The following is a 23174-nucleotide window of genomic DNA, read 5'->3' as shown; positions in this document are numbered from 1 at the left end:
GAGCTGTTGCCTAATTCCAAGTTTTACTTCAGCTCCCCCACCCCGAAACGTTGACAGCCCACTCCTAGGTTCCTACGCCCCACTTTCTTTCTGTAAATACATGGACATAGCCACGGCGACCTTGGTGGGTAGAAAAATCATCTTTGTTTTTTTGTGAAAAAACAATATTTAGAATCCAGGAATGTTATGAACAGTAGATAAAAGGAACAAAGTGGCATCTTATAATATTTTCTATCTAGTTGTTCTTTATTTGAGAACAAACCTGAAATAAAACCTAACTAGCTTGTAATACAAGCCTTCCAACATTGCATAAGAAAATATTGTTGCACTAAGAAGCCTATAAACATTCAGTTTCCCAACTGCACAACATACTGCACAATGTTTTGCAATGTTCTCCAGTTTACATTGATTAATGATCTCCCGTAAACGATCAGATTGGCATATTACCGATGATGTGGCTCTCATGCTGCAGTTTCCTTATATTCCCTCTATATTCATTAGGGAACCCAGACTTCCTGTTCATTAAGGACCATGGGTACTACCAGGTGTTTGTTTGAGGGGTTATCTGACTAAGATTACCAAATTAATGGCATACCTAAGGGTCGGTTTAGACAGACTGACCAACGGCACAATGCAATTGCTTTTCGGTAAACCATTCCTGATTGGTAGTTGTTTAAATGACTGTTTACATAGGCAGACAAAATCACACGATGCGCACAGGCTACCGTTGTTCTCAGCAGTGCAAGTCCTGTTTAGACAGGACCAAGCCCCATCAAGAACAATGTTTTGGGTTTTTTTTTGGAGCTCCGCAAAAGATCCTGTCACCCTATGAAGAAGCTTTTTTGTCGTTCTTCAGGCGATGGGCAGCCTGTTTAAACTACTAGATCATCATTAAAAACAAGTGTTCAGCTTCACACGTTGCAATAGTACATGCTGTGTTTTTTGTCACCTAGACTATCGAATTATCTTTCAGTGTAAATGCAGTTTTAGGATAGGGAACTTAAATTAGATTGTAGCAGCCTGACAGTCAGCACCTCCGCAGATCAGCAAATTGAGAGGACTGTGGGGCCGCCCTGTATTGTTTAATGACTACAGCTCCGTAGTTGCTGTTCTTCTTATTTGTGCTGTAATACCAACCACAGCAAGTACTAAACCATAATCTGTAAGAAGTTTGTACAGTTGTGGCCAAAAGTATTGACATCCCTGCAATTCTGTCAGATAATACTCAGTTTCTTCCTGAAAATGATTGCAAACACAAATTCTTTGGTATTATCTTCATTTAATTTGTCTTAAATGAAAAAATACAAAAAGAATTGTTCTAAAGCCAAATTGGATATAATTCCACACCAAACATAAAAAAGGGGGTGGTATGTTCTCCCCGTGTTTGTGTGGTTTTCCTCTGGGTTCTCGGATTTCCTCCCACACTCCAAAGACATACTGATGGGGAATGTAGATTGTGAGCCCCGTGGGGACAGTGATGCTGATTTGTATGTTGAGTGATGTGGAATTAATAGCACTATATAAGTGAGCAAAATAAGTTAATGATAATAGACCGCTAATACGAGAGTCGGATGCCCACTAATCTAATATAGGTGGCCTATCCTAGAGAGAAACCATACATTTTAAATTCACAGATAATTATTATAAAGCTGGTACGGCAAATCCTGGTGCTCTTTGTTCATTTTGACTCGATTCTTATTTCAGTGAAATAACAATGACAATATTAGTTATATCACACACTTTAACGCATTACCTTTGCTTGCCCGCTGAGTGACGGTTGCAAGAGATGGGTAAGTTTAGAGTTCCTGTAAGGTACATGGAGTGAGTTGGTCTTTAATGCTGTAAACACCTGGAAACAATGAGAATAGTTTGTTCCTCATGTACAATAAGGCCTCTTTCACACATTCGTGTTTTTCCTCGTCCGGCTGCAGGTCTCCTAACTTGAACTCAACAGCTGCTTAGGCATATATGAGGCTGATGAGATTGGTCAGGAGACCTGCAACCAGTCGTGGCATCACCTTCAAACCCGTGAAACACTGAAGTGTGAACCTGGCCTAACTGAAATAGACGATTATTCATACAAAAAACGGAAGGTCTGTAATTATGCACAATAGTTACATTGCTCCCTAAGGCCTGGAAGTGATTGTCTGGTAGCTTCAATTAATGGCCTATCGTTAGGGGCAGAGCTGAAGTAAGTTGTTTTATCAGGCCTAGTGGCTACTAAGATGACGAGGAAAGGCTAAGAAATAAATTCTAAAAGCAAACAAGAGAAACTTGTTTCTTGAAACAAACTGATGTGTATAAATCTTAACAACCCTCGCTAATGTCTTGCTCCTCCGTCCCATTTGCACCTGATAAATGACTGAGGGGACGTTGGACCTTTGAGGGAGGCTCCTACTGCAGACACTTGTCTTACAGCCAGAATCATGATGGTGAAAAGGAGGGGAAATGCAACCTTCTTTATTCAGGATTTCTTAGATTTTTTTTTTTTATTCAAGAGGAATGATAACAAATGAGGACATTTCCATCACAATCTAATCTTAAGCACCTACTGTAAATGATAGCAAATGTATTCCCACAGACTGTGGATCATTATTCACTGGACTATTTTGAGGTTTCTTTCAATGGACTGTAGAGACTGCAGACTTAAACCCTGAGGCCGGACAACCCCTTTAAGGATCTTCATCTAGCAAGTATCTAAGCATATTGTTGTGTACTCTGTGGATTGCTATTACTACAATTGTCTATGCTATTTTACGAAATGAAAAGGTAAAATATTAGCATTTCTTTGAAAAAAGCATAAATGGCTCTGTTTGCCTTTTTTGTGTTTTTTTATGTACTCACAATTATAGTGAACATGCAGGTAGCGATTGGGCCGTCATTTAGAAAAAATGGCAAGGCCAGCCTAAGTTGAACATTGCAAATTTTTTAATGCCAGAAAACATACATATAGGGATGAGTAAATTAGTAATAAATTAATTTGCTTTTGTTATTTTATACAGCAAGACTTGCTCTGCTAACATGGTGATGCATTTCCTTATCAAATGCAGTGAGCACATAAAGGGGTAGATTGATCTAACTGCAACAATGTACATCAATAAGTCATAATGTTACAGGTTGTCACAAAATATATTCCTCTGGGTTCCTACATATATAATCCGTACAAGTATACTTTTATATCTAAATGTGCACTATGTTCAGATAACAGCCTTGCTCCAGAATTGTCCTGTGTCATCTCTTCATCAGACCTGTGTACGAAGGGCTTTAATGATTTTCTTATTTCAATAGCTAAGACAGCCTCCCTCTCTGTGTGCATCAGCCACGGCTGAGAACGGGGCTGGCTTAGCTATTGAAATAAGCAGTAACCCAACTCCTTCACACAAAGCCGTGACAGAAAAGTTCTCATACTTAGAATAAGAAAACGGTAGAACATTTAATTTTTAAAAAATGGCAAAATCTTTTAAAGTTTATGCCTTATTTTGTGCAAGTCTTGTTCCTCCAAAAAAACTCTGATCTGTTAAGTCAAGATCTCCAAAACACTTCTGAAGGTGTTCTGTGGTATCTAGGACCAAGATGTTAGCAATAGATCTGTGACTACATATTTATCACATATCTACATTATATGTGTATGTATATAATATATGTGTTGCAGGGTTCCTTTCTCTCATGTAGGCATTAGGAAGCGTTCTACAGGCAATGTAGTTAGGTCCATTCGCTGGTCCTGGGTCTTGGGCAGTTCCATCATCTCTCCGTACCTTGGTACTATGTGAACCTCGCCACCCGGCTTTGTGGACCCCAAGTCTCCTCCGCACAACTCCACTAAAACGGCGGCTCATAGTTCTCCCAAACCCGCATCAGAAACACCAAGACACCACTGCAAGGTCACCTTTTGGCAGGACAGCTCCTCCATGCTTCCAACTGCTGTTGCTGCTTTTACTCAGGACCTTCATTTGTTACAATGCAATCGTCTGTGCTGTCTGGGACTTCACCAATAGTAGGGATCTACGCTCTCATGTAGGCATTAGGTAGCGTTCATACAGGCAATGCGATTTGATCTGAACATGTGCAGTATTTTTTTGCTTTCATAAAACTCCAGGGAATTAAAATAAATAAATAAATAACAGCCTCTTCCAGGCACAAAGGTGTAACGTCAAATAAACAGTTAATTTAGCAGGGCATGTATGTCAGTGCAGGCTCACCTGAACAAATTACAGTACTTTATCCCTGAGCAGAATTCAAGCACAAAAAAGGCATGAGCCCACCAGGGGTGGATTAAGGGTAGCCAGGGCCCCGGGCTGTTCAGACTCTGTGGGCCCCCCCGGTCATGTGACGGGGTCATCATATACCTGAACCAGATTATTCCAGAAAAATAGTTGCTGAGTGAAACTCCACTTCTCAAGTATCACACATTAACAGTTCCCATCACCAGATCACACATATAACCGGCAGCTTTTGTTTTGGCCAAAAGATTTTTCAAGCCGCCACCATAACACGGTGGACACTTTTGGCCCGGCCCTACTCTATTTTAACCTGTTAAATATTTGTTAAAATATGCAATACAAGTTAGATATATTTTTATTTATTTTTCAATTTTTAAAATGACCAATAATATCACATACAGGGAACAAATACAACGCCATGACCAGACCACATATTACCACCAGTGACCAAATAATATCACATACAAAGAACACATACCACCGCACCATGACCAGATCACATATTACCACCACAAAGTGACCAAATAGCACATACAAGGGACAAATACCGCAACACCATGACCAGACCACATATTACCACCACATAGTGACTGAATACTACAATACTGATCAGTAATAAAAAAAAACAAAACAATACTATCACCATAAGTGCCAGTATTCACAGGAGATCTGTACTTAGTATGCAGTGTCTGTGTAGAGGTAATACAGTGATCACCGGTGACATTAGACACAGGATCTCTGTATATAGTATGCTGTGTATAGTGTCAGTGTATAGGTAACACACTGACTCACCAGTGACCTCAAGGTGAAGTCCTTCATCTTTCATCCAGCGCATACCGCCATCACTTCATCCAGTCAGGACTCGTCTCTGCAGGAAATAGCACAGTTATCTCGAGCTCCGCTTGCAGAACACATTACTTAATTTTTCCCAACTTCTACATTACACCACATGAAGAAAAAAAGGCGGCATAGTGTCACTCTGCACAGTAACAGGACCGCCCCCCCATTTAAAACAGTGTCCTTAAAAGATAAAATAAATACATCACTGCAGTAATAATATCCCTTAATTAGCCTCTATGGTAATAATAATATCCCCCATCCTGGCCCCGTGTATCTCATTCCTGGCTCCAGCCATATGTTCTTGCATCCTGCCCTCATGAGTATCCATCCTGCCCCATATGATGTCCCCATCCTGCCCCATCGGTCTCCATCGTGTCCATCCTGCCCCATGATCTGTCTCCAATCCTGCCCCATGTCTTTCATTCTGCCCCGTGTATCCAATCATGCCCCGTATCTTCATTCTGCCCATGTCTCCAATCCTGCCCCATCTGTCTCCAGTCCTGCCCCCAGTGTGTCCAGCATCTCTGCCCCCAGAGTCCAGCATTTCTGCCCCCATTGGGTCCAGCATCTCTGCCCCAATGTGTCCAGCATCTCTGCCCCCAATGTGTCAAGCATCTCTGCCCCCAATGTGTCAAGCATCTCTGCCCCCAATGTGTCAAGCATCTCTGCCCCCAATGTGTCCAGCATCACTGCCCCAATGTGTCCAGCATCTCTGCCCCCAATGTGTCCAGCATCTCTGCCCCCAATGTGTCCAGCATCTCTGCCCCCAATGTGTCCAGCATCTCTGCCCCCAATGTGTCCAGCATCTCTGCCCCCAGTGTCCAGCATCTCTGCCCCCAATGTGTTTAGCATCTCTGCCCCCAATGTGTCCAGCATCTCTGCCCCCAGTGTCCAGCATCTCTGCCCCCAATGTGTTTAGCATCTCTACCCCCAGTTTCCAGCATTCTGGTCCGGGTCCCCCGGATTGCCGCTCTCAATAAAAAAAAAAAAGCAAAAAAACGAGTTCTTCTCACCTGACCGCGCTCCTTCGGCGAAAGTCCCTCCTTGCAGCTGAAGCGCGCACTCGCCGGCGACTGACAATGACATCAGACGCCGGCGACTTGCACGCTGCGGCTGATGTCAGCTGTCAGCCTCCGATTGGCTGGCGGCTGATAACTATTGACGTGCATGCCCGCACGTCAATAGCGTTAAACTGCCGCAGCGCCGGTAGGGGCCTGGTGAGCAGATGAGATGGTGCCCGATGCAGGCCCCCTCTGCCCACCGGGCCAATATGCCAGTCGAGGCAGTAATTCCCTGATGGCGGCGGTCAATCTGAGCCGTAGCCAAGGGCCCCCCTCCCCACACCACTGGGCCCTGGCCTACCGCCCAGATTGACCTCATTATAATCCACCCCTGGAGCCCACTAGTCTCGGTGTCGGTCAGCCCGACCTCCAGCAGCTTCCAGCACCAAAGAAAAGTGTTCAACTCCAGGAACAGTTCACACTGAACAGACTGCAACTTCCACACGGTTTTCTACACACACACACAAAGACTGCTCAGCTTTCCCAGCTGACCAAAGCAGTCTCCACTCACAGAGCGACCCCAGCACCTCTCTGCTACTGCTCACATTTTGGCTGGTCACTCGGCAGCAGCACACTCGACTCTGCATCATCCAGCAGACTGACACACTCAGTGAACACAGTCCCTTAGTTTGCCACCGGGTCATTTTTTCATTTTCGTTTTTGCTCCCCTTCTTCCCAAGGCCATAACTTTTTTTTCCTGTCAATATTGCCGTGTGAGGGCTTGTTTTTTGCAGGACGAGTTGTACTTTTGAACTACACTATTGATTTTACCATATAGTGTAGTGGAAAACGAAAAGATTCCAAGTGCGGTGAAATTGCAAGCAAAGTGCAATTCTACAATTGTTTTTTGTTTTTGTTAATTTTAGCATCTAGTGAACATGGTATTAACTGGCAATTATGATTCTCCGGGTCATTACGATTCATAGATGCCAAACATGTATAGGATCTTTTTTACTTAAGTGGTGAAAAAAAAAATCCTATATTTTTTATTTTTTTTTAAAGGCGCCATTTCGTGATCTGTGGCTGGGTGAGGGCTTATTTTTTGCACTGAGCTGATGTTTTTATCTATACAATTCTGGGGTAGACACAATGTTTTTATCACCTGTTATGGCAATGTTGCGGTGACCAAAAAACAATTATTACGGCATTTACATTTTTTTCTCGTTAAGTCGTTTACCGATCAGGTTATTTCTTTTAACATTTTGTTAGATTGAGCGATTCTGAAAGCAGCGATACCAAATAAGTGTATTTTATTTTGAATGGGGCAAAGGGGGGGTGATTTCATCTGCTATGAACGCCGGCCATAGTGAAATGTTTTACCTCACAGACAAAAATCGGCAGTGATTCCCATGCTGTCTTGTCTGTATATTTTCTTTTTCTCCTCCCCTGCCCAGGAGCTGTGGTATGATCAGACCATGTTCCTGTACAATCAGACACAGCCATAACACAGAACACAGCAGGTTCACATTTACAGTATAAGATTATCTCAGCACAGGGACATTTTTTTGTAATGCATCAAATTGTGGAACTTATTTTGATTCCAAGATCTGTTGATTAAAATGTACTTTGTTCATGGGAAAACCTCTTTAGTGACCATGCCACATTTTTCAAATCTGACGTGTATTTTTATGTGGCAGTAACTCTGGAATGCTTCAACATATTGCAGTGATTCTGTGACTCTTGCACTTAATGTTAGTAAATTTAGGTTGATATGTTTTGTGGGTTTTTACATTAAAATATCTGAGATTTGGCAATTTTAGAAAAGTAGGGATTTCAATCTATGAGTGCTCATACCCTTAAACTAGTCGTACCATACAAATTATGGCAACAACCACCCTGCCCGACATCATACTTTCAAATGTATCGGCATCCTGGTTGCCGTCAGCTGAAGTCACTACAATGTGCCCACTGTGCAGAGCTGCAAAAGATGCTGAGGAGACCAGAGCAGCGGGGAATGGAAAAAGGTGAGTTATTTTAATGTAGGGCCCATTATATTATATGGAGGACTAAGTGGAGCCATTATACTGTATGCAGGACTATGTGGGGCCCATTATTCTTTATGGAGGACTATGTGGAGCTCTTATACTGTTAGGAGGACTATGCTGGGCTTATTTTACTGTATGGAGAACTATGTGGGGCCAATATAATCTATAGAGGACTATATGAGGCACATTATTCTGTCGGGAGGATTATGTGGGTCCATTATACTGTATGGTGGACTATGAGGGCCCCTTGTACTTTATGGAGGACTGTGGGGCCCATTTTCTGTATTGAGGACTATGTGGAGCTATTATACTGTAGGGAGTACAATGTGACCCATTATAGTGTATGAAGGAGTTTGTGGGTCCTATTATACTTTATCGAGGGTTGTGTGGGGGTCACAATGCCTTATATTGTGTTGGGATCACAATACTTTACTGGATGTGGTACAGTAGGGTCATACCGTGCATGTGGAGGGTACTGTGGAGAAATTCACTTTGTGGGCATCATGCTGTGTTTAGGGGCAGTTTTGTTGGCATCAAACTTTATTATCTGAATTATTTATTAATTGAAGGTTTTTTTTATCCTTTGTTAATATATATATATATATATATATATATATATATATATATATATATATATATATATATATATATATATAGTAGGCCATTGAGCCATATGCTTTTTACTGCTCTTAGGCTGGTTTCACACTTGCGTTTTGATCTGCAGCGTTTTTTAAAAAAACGCATGTGGTGAAAAAACGCATGCAAACGCTGCGTTATTTAGACGCATGCGTTTTTGCGCCAAAAAAAACCGCGGGAAAACGCGTTTACATGCGTTTTTTCCCTGGTTTGCGTTTTTGAAACGCATGCTGAGAAGTGTGTGACAGCTGCCAATCATCAAAATCAACTAGAAAACACTTAATAGAATTAGCTAGGGTTAGGGATAGGGTTAGGATCCCTAGGGTTAGGGGTAGCTTTTTATTAGAATGTCCTGGTCACCAGGTCACTGATAAGCCACCCCCCACCATCAAGGTGATAAAGGGATCCAAACCCTAGCCCTAGGGATCCAAACCCTAACCCTAGGGATCCAAAGCCTAACCCTAACCCTAGGGATCCAAACCCTACCCCTAACCATAACCCTTGGGATCCTAACCCTAACCCTAGGGACCCTAACCCTAAGGGTTAGGATCCTAACCCTAAGGGTTAGGGTTAGGATCCCTAGGGTTAGGGCTAGGATCCCTAGGGTTACTAGGGATCCTAACCTTAGGGTTAGGATCCCTAGTAACCCTAGGTTAGGGTTTTCTTGTTTTTTCTTGTGTTTAGGGTTAGGGTTAGGGTTTTCTTGATTTTTCTTGTGTTTTCTTGTGTTTTTCGGTAAAAACGCATGCGTCTTTAACGCAAGCAAACGCATGTGCTTAAAAACGCATGTGTTTACATAGACAGCAATGCATTTTTTGGCCGCGAATAAACGCATGCGTTTTTTTGCGGCAAAAAAACGTTGCTAGAAATTACTACATGTTGCATTTCTGCAAATGAACGCACGCGTCAAAAAACGCATGCGTTGCCGAAAACGCACGCTAAAAAACGCATGCGTTTTTTAATGTTAAGTATAGGGGAAAAAACGCATGCGTTTTTTAGCGCTAAAACGCTGCAGATCAAAACGCAAGTGTAAAACCAGCCTTACATAACATAATATTATTCCAGTATACCCCAATTGTGATTGTTTATTTTATTCTAAGATCTATTCATTAAAATGTACTTTGTTCGTGGGTCAAAATAAAAAACTTGGACAGAGTCGCTGACCAACCTTGATATATATTAAAAAACGTTTACAATTGAGCACTTTTTTCCTTATTATTAAATATAATGATGAAACTTTTCATATGAAAACAAACTTATAGGAGTTTTAGCATTATATTTGATGAGGAAAAACTTCATCAATTCTAGACATTTTTTAATAAATATCAAGGTTGGCCGTCAACTTAAAGTTTTTAATTTTGGCCCTCTGTGTATTTGAATGACATCCCTGCTAGTGATGAGCGAGTGTAGTTGTTGCTCGGGTGGTCTGAGTATTTATGACTGCTCGGAGATTTAGTTTTCATCTTGGTAGCTGAATGATTTACAGCTACTAGACAGCTTGACTACATGTGGGGATTCCCTAGCAACCAGGCAACCCCCACATGTACTCAGCCTGGCTAGTAGCTGTACATCATTCAGCTGCCGCGATGAAAACTAAATCTCTGAACACTAACAAATACTCGGAGGTCACCCGAGCATGCTCGGAAAAACCCGAGCAACGAGTACACTCGCTCATTACTAATCCCTGCCATATGTGGTCAAAAACTGCTGTTTGAGCATGCGGCCTGTCTGGAAGGGGAAGGAGCGCTATTTGGTTTTGGGATGTACAGTAAGTTTAAATGAAATAGATTGTGGACACTATGCTGCATTTCCAGACCCCAGAGGTGCAAAAACCCCCACAAATGACCCCAGTTGGTAAATTAAACCACTCAAAGAATTCATCTAGTGGTGCGAGTATTTTGAATTTTCCTATTGCCATGACAGCACCCACCGAGAGGGATCCACCCACCATCAGGACAGGAACCTACAGGTTAAGAGGGGAAGTGCTGAGGTGTAGAGGGTTCTCAGAATCCTTAGTTGCCTTACCTTATTAAAAAAAAAGGTCTGCTTCAAGCATGCTTGAAAAAGACCTGTTTTGGTCAAAACGTTGTGTGAAGGAAGAAATTAAGAAAGATTCTCCATTTTGTGTTTTTCGACTCCATTTTCTTGTTGTTAAAGATACATTCTGTTATTTAATTAGGTAAAAGGTTATAGCTGCCATGAAGTAACTTTATCTTGTTGTTCACAAGCCTGGTATTCAACTAGGCTATGGTTTATAATTGGTATAAAGACCTTGAGTCTTCTGACTCGAGCCAGGGAAGGGACTCGGGGGTGTATTGCTGGATAAGACTTTGAGGCACCTGTGAGTATATGTTTTTTCTATGCCAAGAAGATATGACCATATATGTAGTTTCCGGTTTTTCTGTATACTCATGGGTTAAGTTTTTCCTGCATTCTTATAGGTTAAGAACTGTGAGCGTGTTCTTATGCTGATTGGTTGAAGTATAATTTCTATGATTATGAAAAGCAATACACAATAAAACGGGGACCAGAGATCTGCTCGATCCCCCATACAGAGACACACGTCTCCGTCTGGTCATTTTCAGTTGCCGGCAACGCCCTGTAGATTAATTTGGAAATCACTGGGTCAACCGTGAAGGATCAATTTAGATCCTCCCTCAACAGTTGCATCATGGCAGAATAAAGGTATTGTGATTTTTTTTCATCACCCGGACTGGATGCTGCTCCTTTTTTGTGCTGGACTGTTTATCTCCAATTGGGTCTTTGGACTGGAGCATGCATCTGAATATTGATGTGTCTGTCGGCTGCTCTTTTTATACATTGGACTACCTTTAGGATAGGTCATCGATGTCTGATCGGTGGTGGTGCGAAACCCAAAACCACCGCCAATCAGCCGTCCCCAGTGCCGGCTGTGACTGCTCAGTTGCAAAGCTCCATCAATGGATAAGAGCCATGGCCAGGCACTGCATATCCATCCACTATTAATTAGAGTAGGGGGTGGATATACAATACCCAGCTGTGGCCACTATACAGATAATGGAGCTGTGCAGCTCTGGCCGCCGGATGCCAGATATGCCTACATTTTTGGGGGGGTTTTACATAACTCCCCTTTTTTTAGTGGCAAAACACTTTTTTTATTTAGCATTTTCAATTTGATTGGAGGTCTGAAATCTCTACTGCAGTGCATTAGCCATGTCTGTTTACACAGACACAGCATGTTAGGTCCTGCTCATGGCAAAGTCTAACAGGCCACCCTAGCTGGCAGATCCCGAAGCCAATGCCATTAATTGCCTTCATGTCATGCCGCAATCATGGGATACCAATGGGGTTAAAGAGTGAGCAACTTCCGCTTGATAGCCATCTAGATGCTGCTGTATCTATCAACAGCAGCATCTAGGGGAGTAATCTTTGTAGCAAGGTGTTTGACCTGACAAAAGATGGATTATGCTTTCTGAAAATTTTTTAGAGTGTGTATACACATAGTCTACATTTACAACACTTGTTAGTTGGCCTAGTTTGGTAAACCTACAGTACAATAATAGAGAAGCTTGCTTAGTTACTTGCAATGTCTTCAAAGGTTTTCTCTCATCTCTCTCTGACTTTCATGGTTGTGATAGGTATAACTGGGGTTATAAAAACAGCCGAGTGCAGCTTCATTGTTTATGTAATCCTATAGATATAAATGGTGAGATACAGAAGTGGTTTTACAGCTCCGTGTGCTAAACTATTGCTGTATAGACTTTCATACACATTAGGCCATACCCAGCAATATCAGTGGTCTCGGCCAATAGTCATGAGGCCCCCATACGAATTAGACTCGTTCCCAATAGATGATGTTGGGGAAGACAACGATTTGGCATGTCCGCCTTGGGAGTGCTGATCCTTTTGTTTTCGGTGAGATAAGCCACAGTTAGAAGTCTAGGAACAGCTCTCTTGTAGAGAACATAGAAACGCTCGGCAGATTGTGCACTCTCATTTATGGAGTCGTCAAAAGGCATAGCTGCCGGCCCAACACACCTGTGTATTGTGTATGGGTCCCTAATTCCCGTTTATTGCTATAGCGGTTACACAATCAACCTGGCTACAATTGGCTTTTTTTAAACACCGCCTCTGGTAGCTGAGACCTAGAAGCAACTATTCCCATCTCGGCCATAAATGGCAGAGATGGGAATAACCTTTTAATGAGACTTACACAGAAAATAACCCCCGCTTATTTTACATAGCTGTGTTTTTCTCCTTTTTTTCTATTTTTATTTGCCGATTCCCACCGCAATAGCCTAGCAGAAATGTTACTGCTACGGCTTCTCCAAGTTCACTGATGTGCTGAAACAATTGAAGCTGTTAAATGCCTTCTGGCAGGGAAAACCACGACTGGGACAACCCTGAGCAGAAAGGCTGATATGATTCATCCGAGTGAATTGACTTGTGAAGACATAATAAAAAGCAATGAGAGCGAGCGTAGGATTTTCTATTTGATTTGCTGGCTAGATATCTGCTATGACCCTGCTGAAGAACACAATGTACCTTCTATTGCACATCAGAGAACGGTTGGCTAATGTGCAGAAAACCTTTTGTTGTCCATTAGCCAGTAGAAATCTCCCTCGATTAGAGATGGATCATGAGAAAATATAGGAACACGGCGTCAATTCTTACATGATCACTCATTAATTTCCTCACCACCTCCGCCGTCTGGAGGAGATGCAGGCGGCCAGGCCTGAGACTAGGTGGCACTATTTGTCAGAGTAAGAGAAGCAATAGCAGGCGTTCAGCTGCTTGATGGGAAGAGAACATAGCAGGGAGCACATTTCATCACCGTGAATTGTGTATACTTTTACCTGTCCCAGTGCGGTGAGAGACTTGTTGATCGCAGCCGCCTCCACCAGTCGCTGGCCGGTAGCCTCTGTCTTCGATATGCGTTCAGATCCAGCCAGGTCGCACAGAGTAAGCGTAGAGCTTGAAGCAACGCCTGAGATGGTGTCTATGCCATTCAGTGTAAAAATCACAATGAGATGAGAGCGGGAGCTGTGGAAACAGTTAATAAAATCAGAATTTTTTAACCTAAAAATGTTATATTTTTATTATCCTGTATTATACAGTTTTCTAAACTGCTATATTAAATTACCCTAATTAGAATAGGGAGCCAGAAGACACTGATACCACATACATATGACTCTCAATATCTACGTGCCAGGATGTCCACCTGCACCACAGCCATCTTTACATGTTTAGTACTAAAAATACTGAATTGCACATCTTAGGGCAGCTCTTGTGATGCATACTGAAATATATGCCAGTTTTCTGGCATACATTATAATAAATTATATTATAATAAATTAGTTGTTCCGTAGTTTGTCACACACCTTTTTTTTTTTTTTTTTTTAAACTGTCCAGAGCAAAACTCTTTGATGCTTGAAAATTAGTGTCAAGGGAATGCTAGGTGTTGTCTTTAATTTTTAAAAAGCTGAATTGAGAGGTTGGTTCATATGTGCACTGCCTGCTACCATGAAGTCCATTGTTAAAGGGGACTTTTTTTTTTTATAAGTATATCACTTTTTTTTATAAAGGTAAATCACTAGTGCATCAAAATGGCTGTTTTTAACACTGACAAACCTGTCTTCAATAGTGATGAGTGAATATACTCGTTACTCGAGATTTCCCGAGCACGCTCGGGGGTCCTCCGAGTATTTTTTAGTGCTCGGAGATTTAGTTTTTCTTGCCGCAGTTGAATGATTTACATCTGTTAGCCAGCATAACTACATGTGGGGGTTGCCTGGTTGCTAGGGAATCCACACATGTACTTATGCTGGCTAACAGATGTAAATCATTCAGCTGCGGCAAGAAAAACTAAATCTCCGAGCACTAAAAAATACTCGGAGGACCTTGAGTAACGAGTATATTTGCTCATCACTAGTCTTTAAATGTTAATAGCAAAGGTGCTTGTGAGCATGTGCAGCGCCCCCACTGCCGCAGGGCCGAGGGGTACCCGGTACCGGGCCTCTGAGTCTCTGCTCTGGGGTTGTCACGGTGGCTAGGCCCGGTCCGTGACCCTGCCGAGGGGCGCCCAGTGAAAGGTGTGGGTGTTGATGCTGTAGTGGTGCAGGACGCAGTAAATAACGAGGACACCAGGTTGCAGTCTCTTTACCTCTTTACTGAAGGCTTCAGGATCCTCAGTCCGGAATACGGTTAACCAGGCTGCGCAAGTCCGGCCGGTCCGATGGCACCTCCAGAGTTCCCTTTACAGGTGGAAATCTGTGCCTACCTTCTAGCGCTTGTGTGTTACGGTCCTCCCCTGCTGTGCTTACGGGATAGTCCCCACAACTGTTGTCTGTTTCTCGTGTTCCCTCACAACTCGATTCTGATGTTCTTCTTCGTCCCCCAGATGATATGGCTAGGACGCACCCGTATGACGGGTAGGCTCGGAGCTCTTCCTGGACCCTAGTGTCGCCCTTCTCCTGTTGTTGCCCCCTATGTCTTCGTAGGTGATTTGTGTGAGACAGCCCGCCTATAGCTGACTGTCCTGCCGTAGGTTTGAAGTATTGCTTGGAGCCTAGTACTTCCTCGGCGTTCCGGCCACCGGCTACGCGCCTCAGTAGGATGTTGCCTCGTCTTACAGCACGACTCCTACTGGTATTTCTCCTTGTTGCGTTGATCTCGTTTCTCACTCAGCACAATATACCTCGCTTCTTGTCCTTTCTTAGGGCACCGCCGCTATCTAGTGCAGGCGCGGTCCCGTAACGTTCTCTCTGTTCGCTAGGCCTCTGTCAGGATCCCACCCCTGACAGGGACCCCCCTGAGTCTCTCCCCGCAACACCCTCTGCCACAGGGTGCTGCCTGTTCAATTCCCAGTCAGCTTCTCTCTAACTTCCTGCCTAACCCCCAGTTTTACCAGATTGTGAGGCGTGGCCTAATACATAACACCCTTAGCTCCCCCTGGAGGCCAGACTGTGAAGTGTATTGGTGTCTGTGATACCTGGTCAGGTGAATTCCTTCAGTGCCATCAGACGTACCATAGCCCCCCTTAGCGGCGGGGCATCAGTACTGCAACGACAAGGACTCTGGGGCGCTGCACTCCCCCCCGGTTAAATCCAGTACTCCTGGACTGGGAAGAAAACAACAATACAGGTCAGCAAAAAGACATACAATTTTGAAAATGCAGTAACAATAAGTAAATTTGAACAGTGCTTCCCTTTATGGGAGGTGAGGACACTTGAACGTTACAAACTTGGTTAAATACTTTAAATAGCATATTATAAATAACTTTTCTTACCCAACCGGGTATTCTACATTCTACTAAGTGCAACATTTTGAATAATAATTTAACATTGCCTTTAAGGACGTACACGCTGAATCCACTAAAGACCTTCTTATAAAACATTATAAGGCTAATCAACTTTTTTCTTCATTTTCCATCTTTACATCTGCAGGACCGCCTGTCTATCTGCCCCAGGCCTACTGCCTCTCGTTCTGTTGCAGGACCGCCCCTTTCAGCCCGGGCCTACTGCCTTTCTGCTACTATACACAGTATAGAACGTATCATCCATCTCTCAGTTCAGGATCACCGAGCCATCTCTGTATGGCTCCTAGGAGGACTCACCTACTAACCCCGTACGGATCCACTTCCTGTCCTCATTTTCTGACACATCATTAAACATTTCTTACTATCAACTGTCTGACTACATATAACTTTACATATAAGCATTATCACTATTTCTTTTAAGGCATCATTATACTTTAAGTGCTATGGGTGAAGGTTCCCTTTAAGAAGGAACCAAGTCTGTCATGATTCCCAATGGCAGGGAAACATCAAAACACAAAAATAACGGACGAGCTCTGGGTGATGGAATCTCGAGCTGACCGTGAGCTAAATCTACCACACAACTAATAGTAGCCAGGGAGCATACCTACGACTTCCTAAATGCCACGCGCCAGCCGGAGGACTAACTACGCCTGGTAGAGGAAGGAACAGACCTGGCTTACCTCTAGGGAAATACCCCAAAAGATGATAGCAGCCCCCCACATGTAATAACGGTGAGTTTAAGAGGAAAAGACATACACAGTATGAAAGTATATTTAGCAAAGAGAGGTCCACTTACTAGATAGCAGAAGGATACAAAAGAGGACTTCACGGTCAACTGAAAACCCTTTAAAAAAAAACATCCTGAAATTACTTTAAGACTCCTGTGTCAACTCATGACACAGGAGTGGCAATTTCAGCCCGCAAGAGCTTCCAGCTACAGAGAATAACAAAAACTGCAAACTGGACAAAAGATACAAAACAAAAGGACAAAGTCCACTTAGCTGATCAGCAGACTAGTAGCAGGAACATGCAACCGAAGGCTCTGGTTACAATGATGACCGGCAAGGAAATGACTGGAGAGCAAGGCTAAATAGGAAACTCCCAAACACTGATGGGAGCAGGTGAACTGAGACAGCAAAGCACACACAAGTCACCAGTACCACCAGCAACCACCAGGGGAGCCCAAAAAGCGGATTCACAACAGTACCCCCCCCTTAAGGAGGGGGCACCGAACCCTCACGAGAACCGCCAGGGCGATCTGGATGAGCCCTATGAAAGGCACGAACCAAATCCGAGGCATGAACATCAGAGGCAGTTACCCAAGAATTATCTTCCTGACCATAGCCCTTCCATTTAACCAGATATTGAAGTCTCCGTCTGGAAATAGGGGAATCCAAGATCTTCTCTACAACGTACTCCAATTCACCCTCCACCAGCACAGGAGCAGGAGGTTCAGTAGAAGGAACCACCGGTACCTCATATCTCCGCAACAACGACCGATGGAATACATTATGAATAGCGAAAGATGCCGGGAGGTCCAAACGAAAGGACACAGGGTTAAGTATCTCCAAAATCCTATAAGGACCGATGAACCGAGGCTTAAACTTAGGAGAAGAAACCCTCATAGGGACAAAACGGGAAGACAACCACACCAAGTCCCCAACACGAAGGCGAGGACCAACACGACGACGGCGGTTAGCAAACTGCTGAGTCCTCTCCTGGGACAACTTCAAATTGTCCACCACTTGTCCCCAAATCTGATGCAACCGATCCACCACCGCATCCACTCCAGGACAATCCGAAGATTCCACCTGACCAGATGAAAAACGAGGATGAAACCCTGAATTGCAAAAGAAAGGAGAAACCAAAGTGGCAGAACTAGCCCGATTATTAAGAGCAAACTCCGCCAACGGCAAAAAGGCAACCCAGTCATCCTGATCCGCAGACACAAAACACCTCAAATAAGTCTCCAAAGTTTGATTAGTTCGCTCCGTCTGGCCATTAGTCTGAGGATGGAATGCAGACGAAAAAGACAAATCAATGCCCAACCTGGCACAGAATGCCCGCCAAAATCTAGACACGAACTGGGTTCCCCTGTCAGAAACGATGTTTTCCGGAATACCATGCAAGCGCACCACATTTTGAAAAAATAGAGGAACCAACTCAGATGAGGAAGGCAACTTAGGCAATGGTACCAAATGAACCATTTTAGAAAAACGGTCACACACCACCCAGATGACAGACATCTTCTGAGAAACAGGGAGATCAGAAATAAAGTCCATAGAGATGTGCGTCCAAGGCCTCTTCGGAACAGGCAAGGGCAACAATAACCCACTAGCCCTAGAACAACAAGGCTTGGCCCGAGCACACACATCACAAGACTGCACAAAAACACGCACATCCCGAGACAGGGAAGGCCACCAGAAGGATCTAGCCACCAAATCTCTGGTACCAAAAATTCCAGGATGACCTGCCAGCGAAGAAGAATGAACTTCCGAGATGACTCTACTGGTCCAATCATCAGGAACAAACAGTCTACCAGGCGGACAACGATCAGGTCTATCCGCCTGAAATTCTTGCAAAGCACGTCGCAGATCTGGGGAGACAGCAGACAAAACAACCCCATCCTTAAGGACACCAGCAGGTTCAGAATCCCCAGGAGAGTCAGGCTCAAAACTCCTAGAAAGAGCATCTGCCTTAACATTTTTAGAACCCGGTAAGTATGAAACCACAAAATTAAACCGAGAAAAAAACAACGACCATCGTGCCTGTCTAGGATTCAGGCGCCTGGCAGACTCCAGATAAATCAGATTCTTGTGATCAGTCAAAACTACCACCTGATGTCTGGCACCCTCAAGCCAATGACGCCACTCCTCAAATGCCCACTTCATGGCCAAAAGCTCCCGATTACCAACATCATAGTTTCGCTCGGCAGCCGAAAATTTTCGAGAAAAGAACGCACAAGGTCTCATCACTGAGCAGTCGGAACTTTTCTGCGACAAAACCGCCCCCGCTCCGATCTCGGAAGCATCAACCTCAACCTGAAAGGGAAGAGAAACATCAGGCTGGCGCAACACAGGGGCAGACAAAAAGCGGCGCTTAAGCTCCCGAAAGGCCTCCACAGCAGCAGGGGACCAATTGGCAACATCAGCACCCTTCTTGGTCAAATCCGTCAGAGGTTTAGCAACACCAGAAAAAACAGTTATAAATCGACGATAAAAATTAGCAAAGCCCAAGAATTTCTGAAGACTCTTAAGAGAAGTAGGCTGCGTCCAGTCACAAATAGCCCGAACCTTGACAGGGTCCATCTCAATAGAAGAAGGGGAAAAAATGTACCCCAAAAAGGAAATATTTTGAACCCCAAAAACACACTTTGAACCCTTTACACACAAAGAATTCTCCCGCAAAACCTGAAAAACCCTCCTGACCTGTTGAACATGAGACTCCCAGTCATCAGAAAAAATCAAAATATCATCCAAATACACAATCATAAATTTATCCAAATATTCACGGAAAATATCATGCATTAAGGACTGAAAGACTGAAGGTGCATTAGAAAGGCCGAAAGGCATTACCAAATACTCAAAATGGCCCTCAGGCGTATTAAATGCGGTTTTCCACTCATCCCCCTGCTTAATTCGCACCAAATTATACGCCCCACGAAGATCAATCTTAGAGAACCACTTAGCCCCCCTTATGCGAGCAAACAAATCAGTCAGCAAAGGCAACGGATACTGATATTTGACTGTAATTTTATTCAGGAGTCGATAATCAATACAAGGCCTCAGAGAGCCATCCTTTTTAGATACAAAGAAAAAACCAGCTCCTAAAGGAGATGAAGAAGGACGAATATGTCCCTTTTCCAGGGACTCCTTAATATACTCTCGCATAGCAGCATGTTCAGGTACAGATAAGTTAAACAAACGACCCTTTGGAAATTTACTGCCAGGAATCAGATCTATGGCGCAATCACAATCTCTGTGGGGAGGGAGTGAACCAATTTTTGGCTCCTCAAAAATATCACGATAATCAGACAAAAATGCCGGAATCTCAGAGGGAATAGATGACGAAATGGAAACCAAAGGTATGTCCCCATGAGCCCCCCGACATCCCCAGCTTAACACAGACATTGTTTTCCAGTCAAGGACTGGGTTATGAGATTGTAACCATGGTAATCCAAGCACCAAAACATCATGCAAATTGTACAACACAAGGAAGCGAATTACCTCCTGATGGTCTGGAGTCATACGCATAGTCACTTGCGTCCAGAATTATGGTTTATTACAAGCCAAAGGCGTAGAATCAATACCCTTCAGAGGTATAGGGACTTCCAGAGGCTCTAAATCAAACCCACAGCACCTGGCAAAGGACCAATCCATAAGACTCAGAGCGGCGCCAGAGTCCACATAGGCATCCACGGTAATAACTGATAATGAACAAATCAAGGTTACAGACAGAATAAATTTAGACTGTAAAGTGCCAATTGAAATAGACTTGTCAACCTTCCTTGTACGTTTAGAGCATGCTGATATAACATGAGCAGAATCACCACAATAGAAGCATAACCCATTTTTACGCCTATAATTCTGCCGCTCGCTTCTGGACAGAATTCTGTCACATTGCATTTTCCCTGGCGTCTCTTCAGAAGATACCGCCAAATGGTGCACGGGTTTGCGCTCCCGCAAACGCCGATCAATCTGAATAGCCATTGTCATGGACTCATTCAGACCTGTGGGCGCAGGGAACCCGACCATAACATCTTTGACGGCATCAGAAAGGCCCTCTCTGAAATTTGCCGCTAGGGCGCACTCATTCCACTGAGTAAGCACAGACCATCTACGAAATTTTTGGCAGTATATCTCAGCTTCATCTTGCCCTTGAGATAGGGCTATCAAAGCTTTTTCAGCTTGAATCTCCAAATTAGGTTCCTCATAAAGCAACCCTAAAGCCAGAAAAAACGCATCCACATTGAGCAACGCAGGATCCCCTGGTGTCAATGAAAATGCCCAATTTTGAGGGTCACCTCGCAGCAAAGAGATTACAATCTTAACCTGCTGGACAGGATCTCCAGAGGAGTGAGGTCTGAGAGAAAGGAACAATTTACAATTATATTTGAAATTCAGGAACCGAGATCTATCTCCGGAAAACACCTCTGGTGTAGGAATTTTAGGTTCAGACATCGGAGTATGTATAACAAAATCTTGTAAATTTTGAACCTTGGTAGCAAGATTATTTAAACCTACAGCCAAACTCTGAGGGTCCATCTTTAAACAGGTGAGATCAGAGCCATTCAAGGATTAGAAGGAGAGAAAGGCAAAGGCTGTAATTAGAGCTGAAATGCAACTGATCCAACTATGGAGCAAGCATAGGGGAAAAAAAAAATTCTACAGACTTCTTTTTTCTCTCCTTTCTTCTGCCAATAACTTTAACATTGGCCGGTCATACTGTCATGATTCCCAATGGCAGGGAAACATCAAAACACAAAAATAACGGACGAGCTCTGGGTGATGGAATCTCGAGCTGACCGTGAGCTAAATCTACCACACAACTAATAGTAGCCAGGGAGCATACCCTACGACTTCCTAAATGCCACGCGCCAGCCGGAGGACTAACTACGCCTGGTAGAGGAAGGAACAGACCTGGCTTACCTCTAGGGAAATACCCCAAAAGATGATAGCAGCCCCCCACATGTAATAACGGTGAGTTTAAGAGGAAAAGACATACACAGTATGAAAGTAGATTTAGCAAAGAGAGGTCCACTTACTAGATAGCAGAAGGATACAAAAGAGGACTTCACGGTCAAACTGTCATGATTCCCAATGGCAGGGAAACATCAAAACACAAAAATAACGGACGAGCTCTGGGTGATGGAATCTCGAGCTGACCGTGAGCTAAATCAACCACACAACTAATAGTAGCCAGGGAGCATACCTACGACTTCCTAAATGCCACGCGCCAGCCGGAGGACTAACTACGCCTGGTAGAGGAAGGAACAGACCTGGCTTACCTCTAGGGAAATACCCCAAAAGATGATAGCAGCCCCCCACATGTAATAACGGTGAGTTTAAGAGGAAAAGACATACACAGTACGAAAGTAGATTTAGCAAAGAGAGGTCCACTTACTAGATAGCAGAAGGATACAAAAGAGGACTTCACGGTCAACTGAAAACCCTTTAAAAAAAAACATCCTGAAATTACTTTAAGACTCCTGTGTCAACTCATGACACAGGAGTGGCAATTTCAGCCCGCAAGAGCTTCCAGCTACAGAGAATAACAAAAACTGCAAACTGGACAAAAGATACAAAACAAAAGGACAAAGTCCACTTAGCTGATCAGCAGACTAGTAGCAGGAACATGCAACCGAAGGCTCTGGTTACAATTATGACCGGCAAGGAAATGACTGGAGAGCAAGGCTAAATAGGAAACTCCCAAACACTGATGGGAGCAGGTGAACTGAGACAGCAAAGCACACACAAGTCACCAGTACCACCAGCAACCACCAGGGGAGCCCAAAAAGCGGATTCACAACACAAGTCTCTATGAGGTAGTGCAACTTCTCAAGCTGCAAGTCCGTACGCAGCAAGGACTCCGGTACTGCTTCCAGGAACAGTTTCTTCGCAAAGAGTCCTTTCTTTCATAAAACCAGTAGAGGGCACCTTTAAGAAGGTGCAAACTATTTACAAGGAGTTTGTAATCATGCAGTGTTCATGATCCAGCAGTTCTTTCAACAATAATAAAACAGGAACAAAAACAAAAAGCAGAAGAAGGGATCCCGGGTAAACAAAGGGATCCCTTTAAGGTTACCCTGATCGGGTTGTAGCAGCAAAAGGACAAACAGTTAACTATTTACATTTGATGAAGCATTCTTGCTTACTCAGTTTCTGGCTGGACAGGAGGCGGCCTCCTTCCGGGCCTCACCTGGCAGGTGGCCCTCTGCGGCTGATGTAGTGTCAATGTCAATGGTTGGTCTCTCGGGTGCAGTCATATCACCCGGTGTCTGGATGCGAAGGCTAACCCTGGCTGCAAGCTCGGTAGCCGCAACAAGGCGTTCAGTGGCGATAGTAACAAGATCTGTCAAGTCTGGTTCAATCATGGTCGAGGCAACAGGTGACACCCCCTGAGGCCCACATCGTTG

General features: G+C 43.8%; 1 protein-coding gene across 2 annotated transcripts in view; it reads right to left on the bottom strand.

Annotated features, from left to right (window-relative positions):
- The window catches only part of LOC143776088 (uncharacterized), a 156071-nt gene that overhangs the window by 1165 nt on the left and 131732 nt on the right, over positions 1-23174 (bottom strand). For both annotated transcript variants that reach the window (XM_077265066.1, XM_077265064.1), the window contains 2 exons: positions 13578-13764; positions 1754-1849 (listed from right to left, as the gene is read on the bottom strand). In XM_077265066.1, coding sequence (XP_077121181.1) covers positions 1754-1849; positions 13578-13764 — 283 coding nt within the window. The remainder of the gene's footprint in view (positions 1-1753; positions 1850-13577; positions 13765-23174) is intronic.

The sequence above is a fragment of the Ranitomeya variabilis genome, chromosome 5 (assembly GCF_051348905.1).
Source record: "Ranitomeya variabilis isolate aRanVar5 chromosome 5, aRanVar5.hap1, whole genome shotgun sequence".
NCBI classification, from domain to species: Eukaryota; Metazoa; Chordata; class Amphibia; order Anura; family Dendrobatidae; genus Ranitomeya; species Ranitomeya variabilis.
Note: the sequence above shows the minus strand (reverse complement) of the source record. Positions and strands in the feature narration are given on the sequence as shown.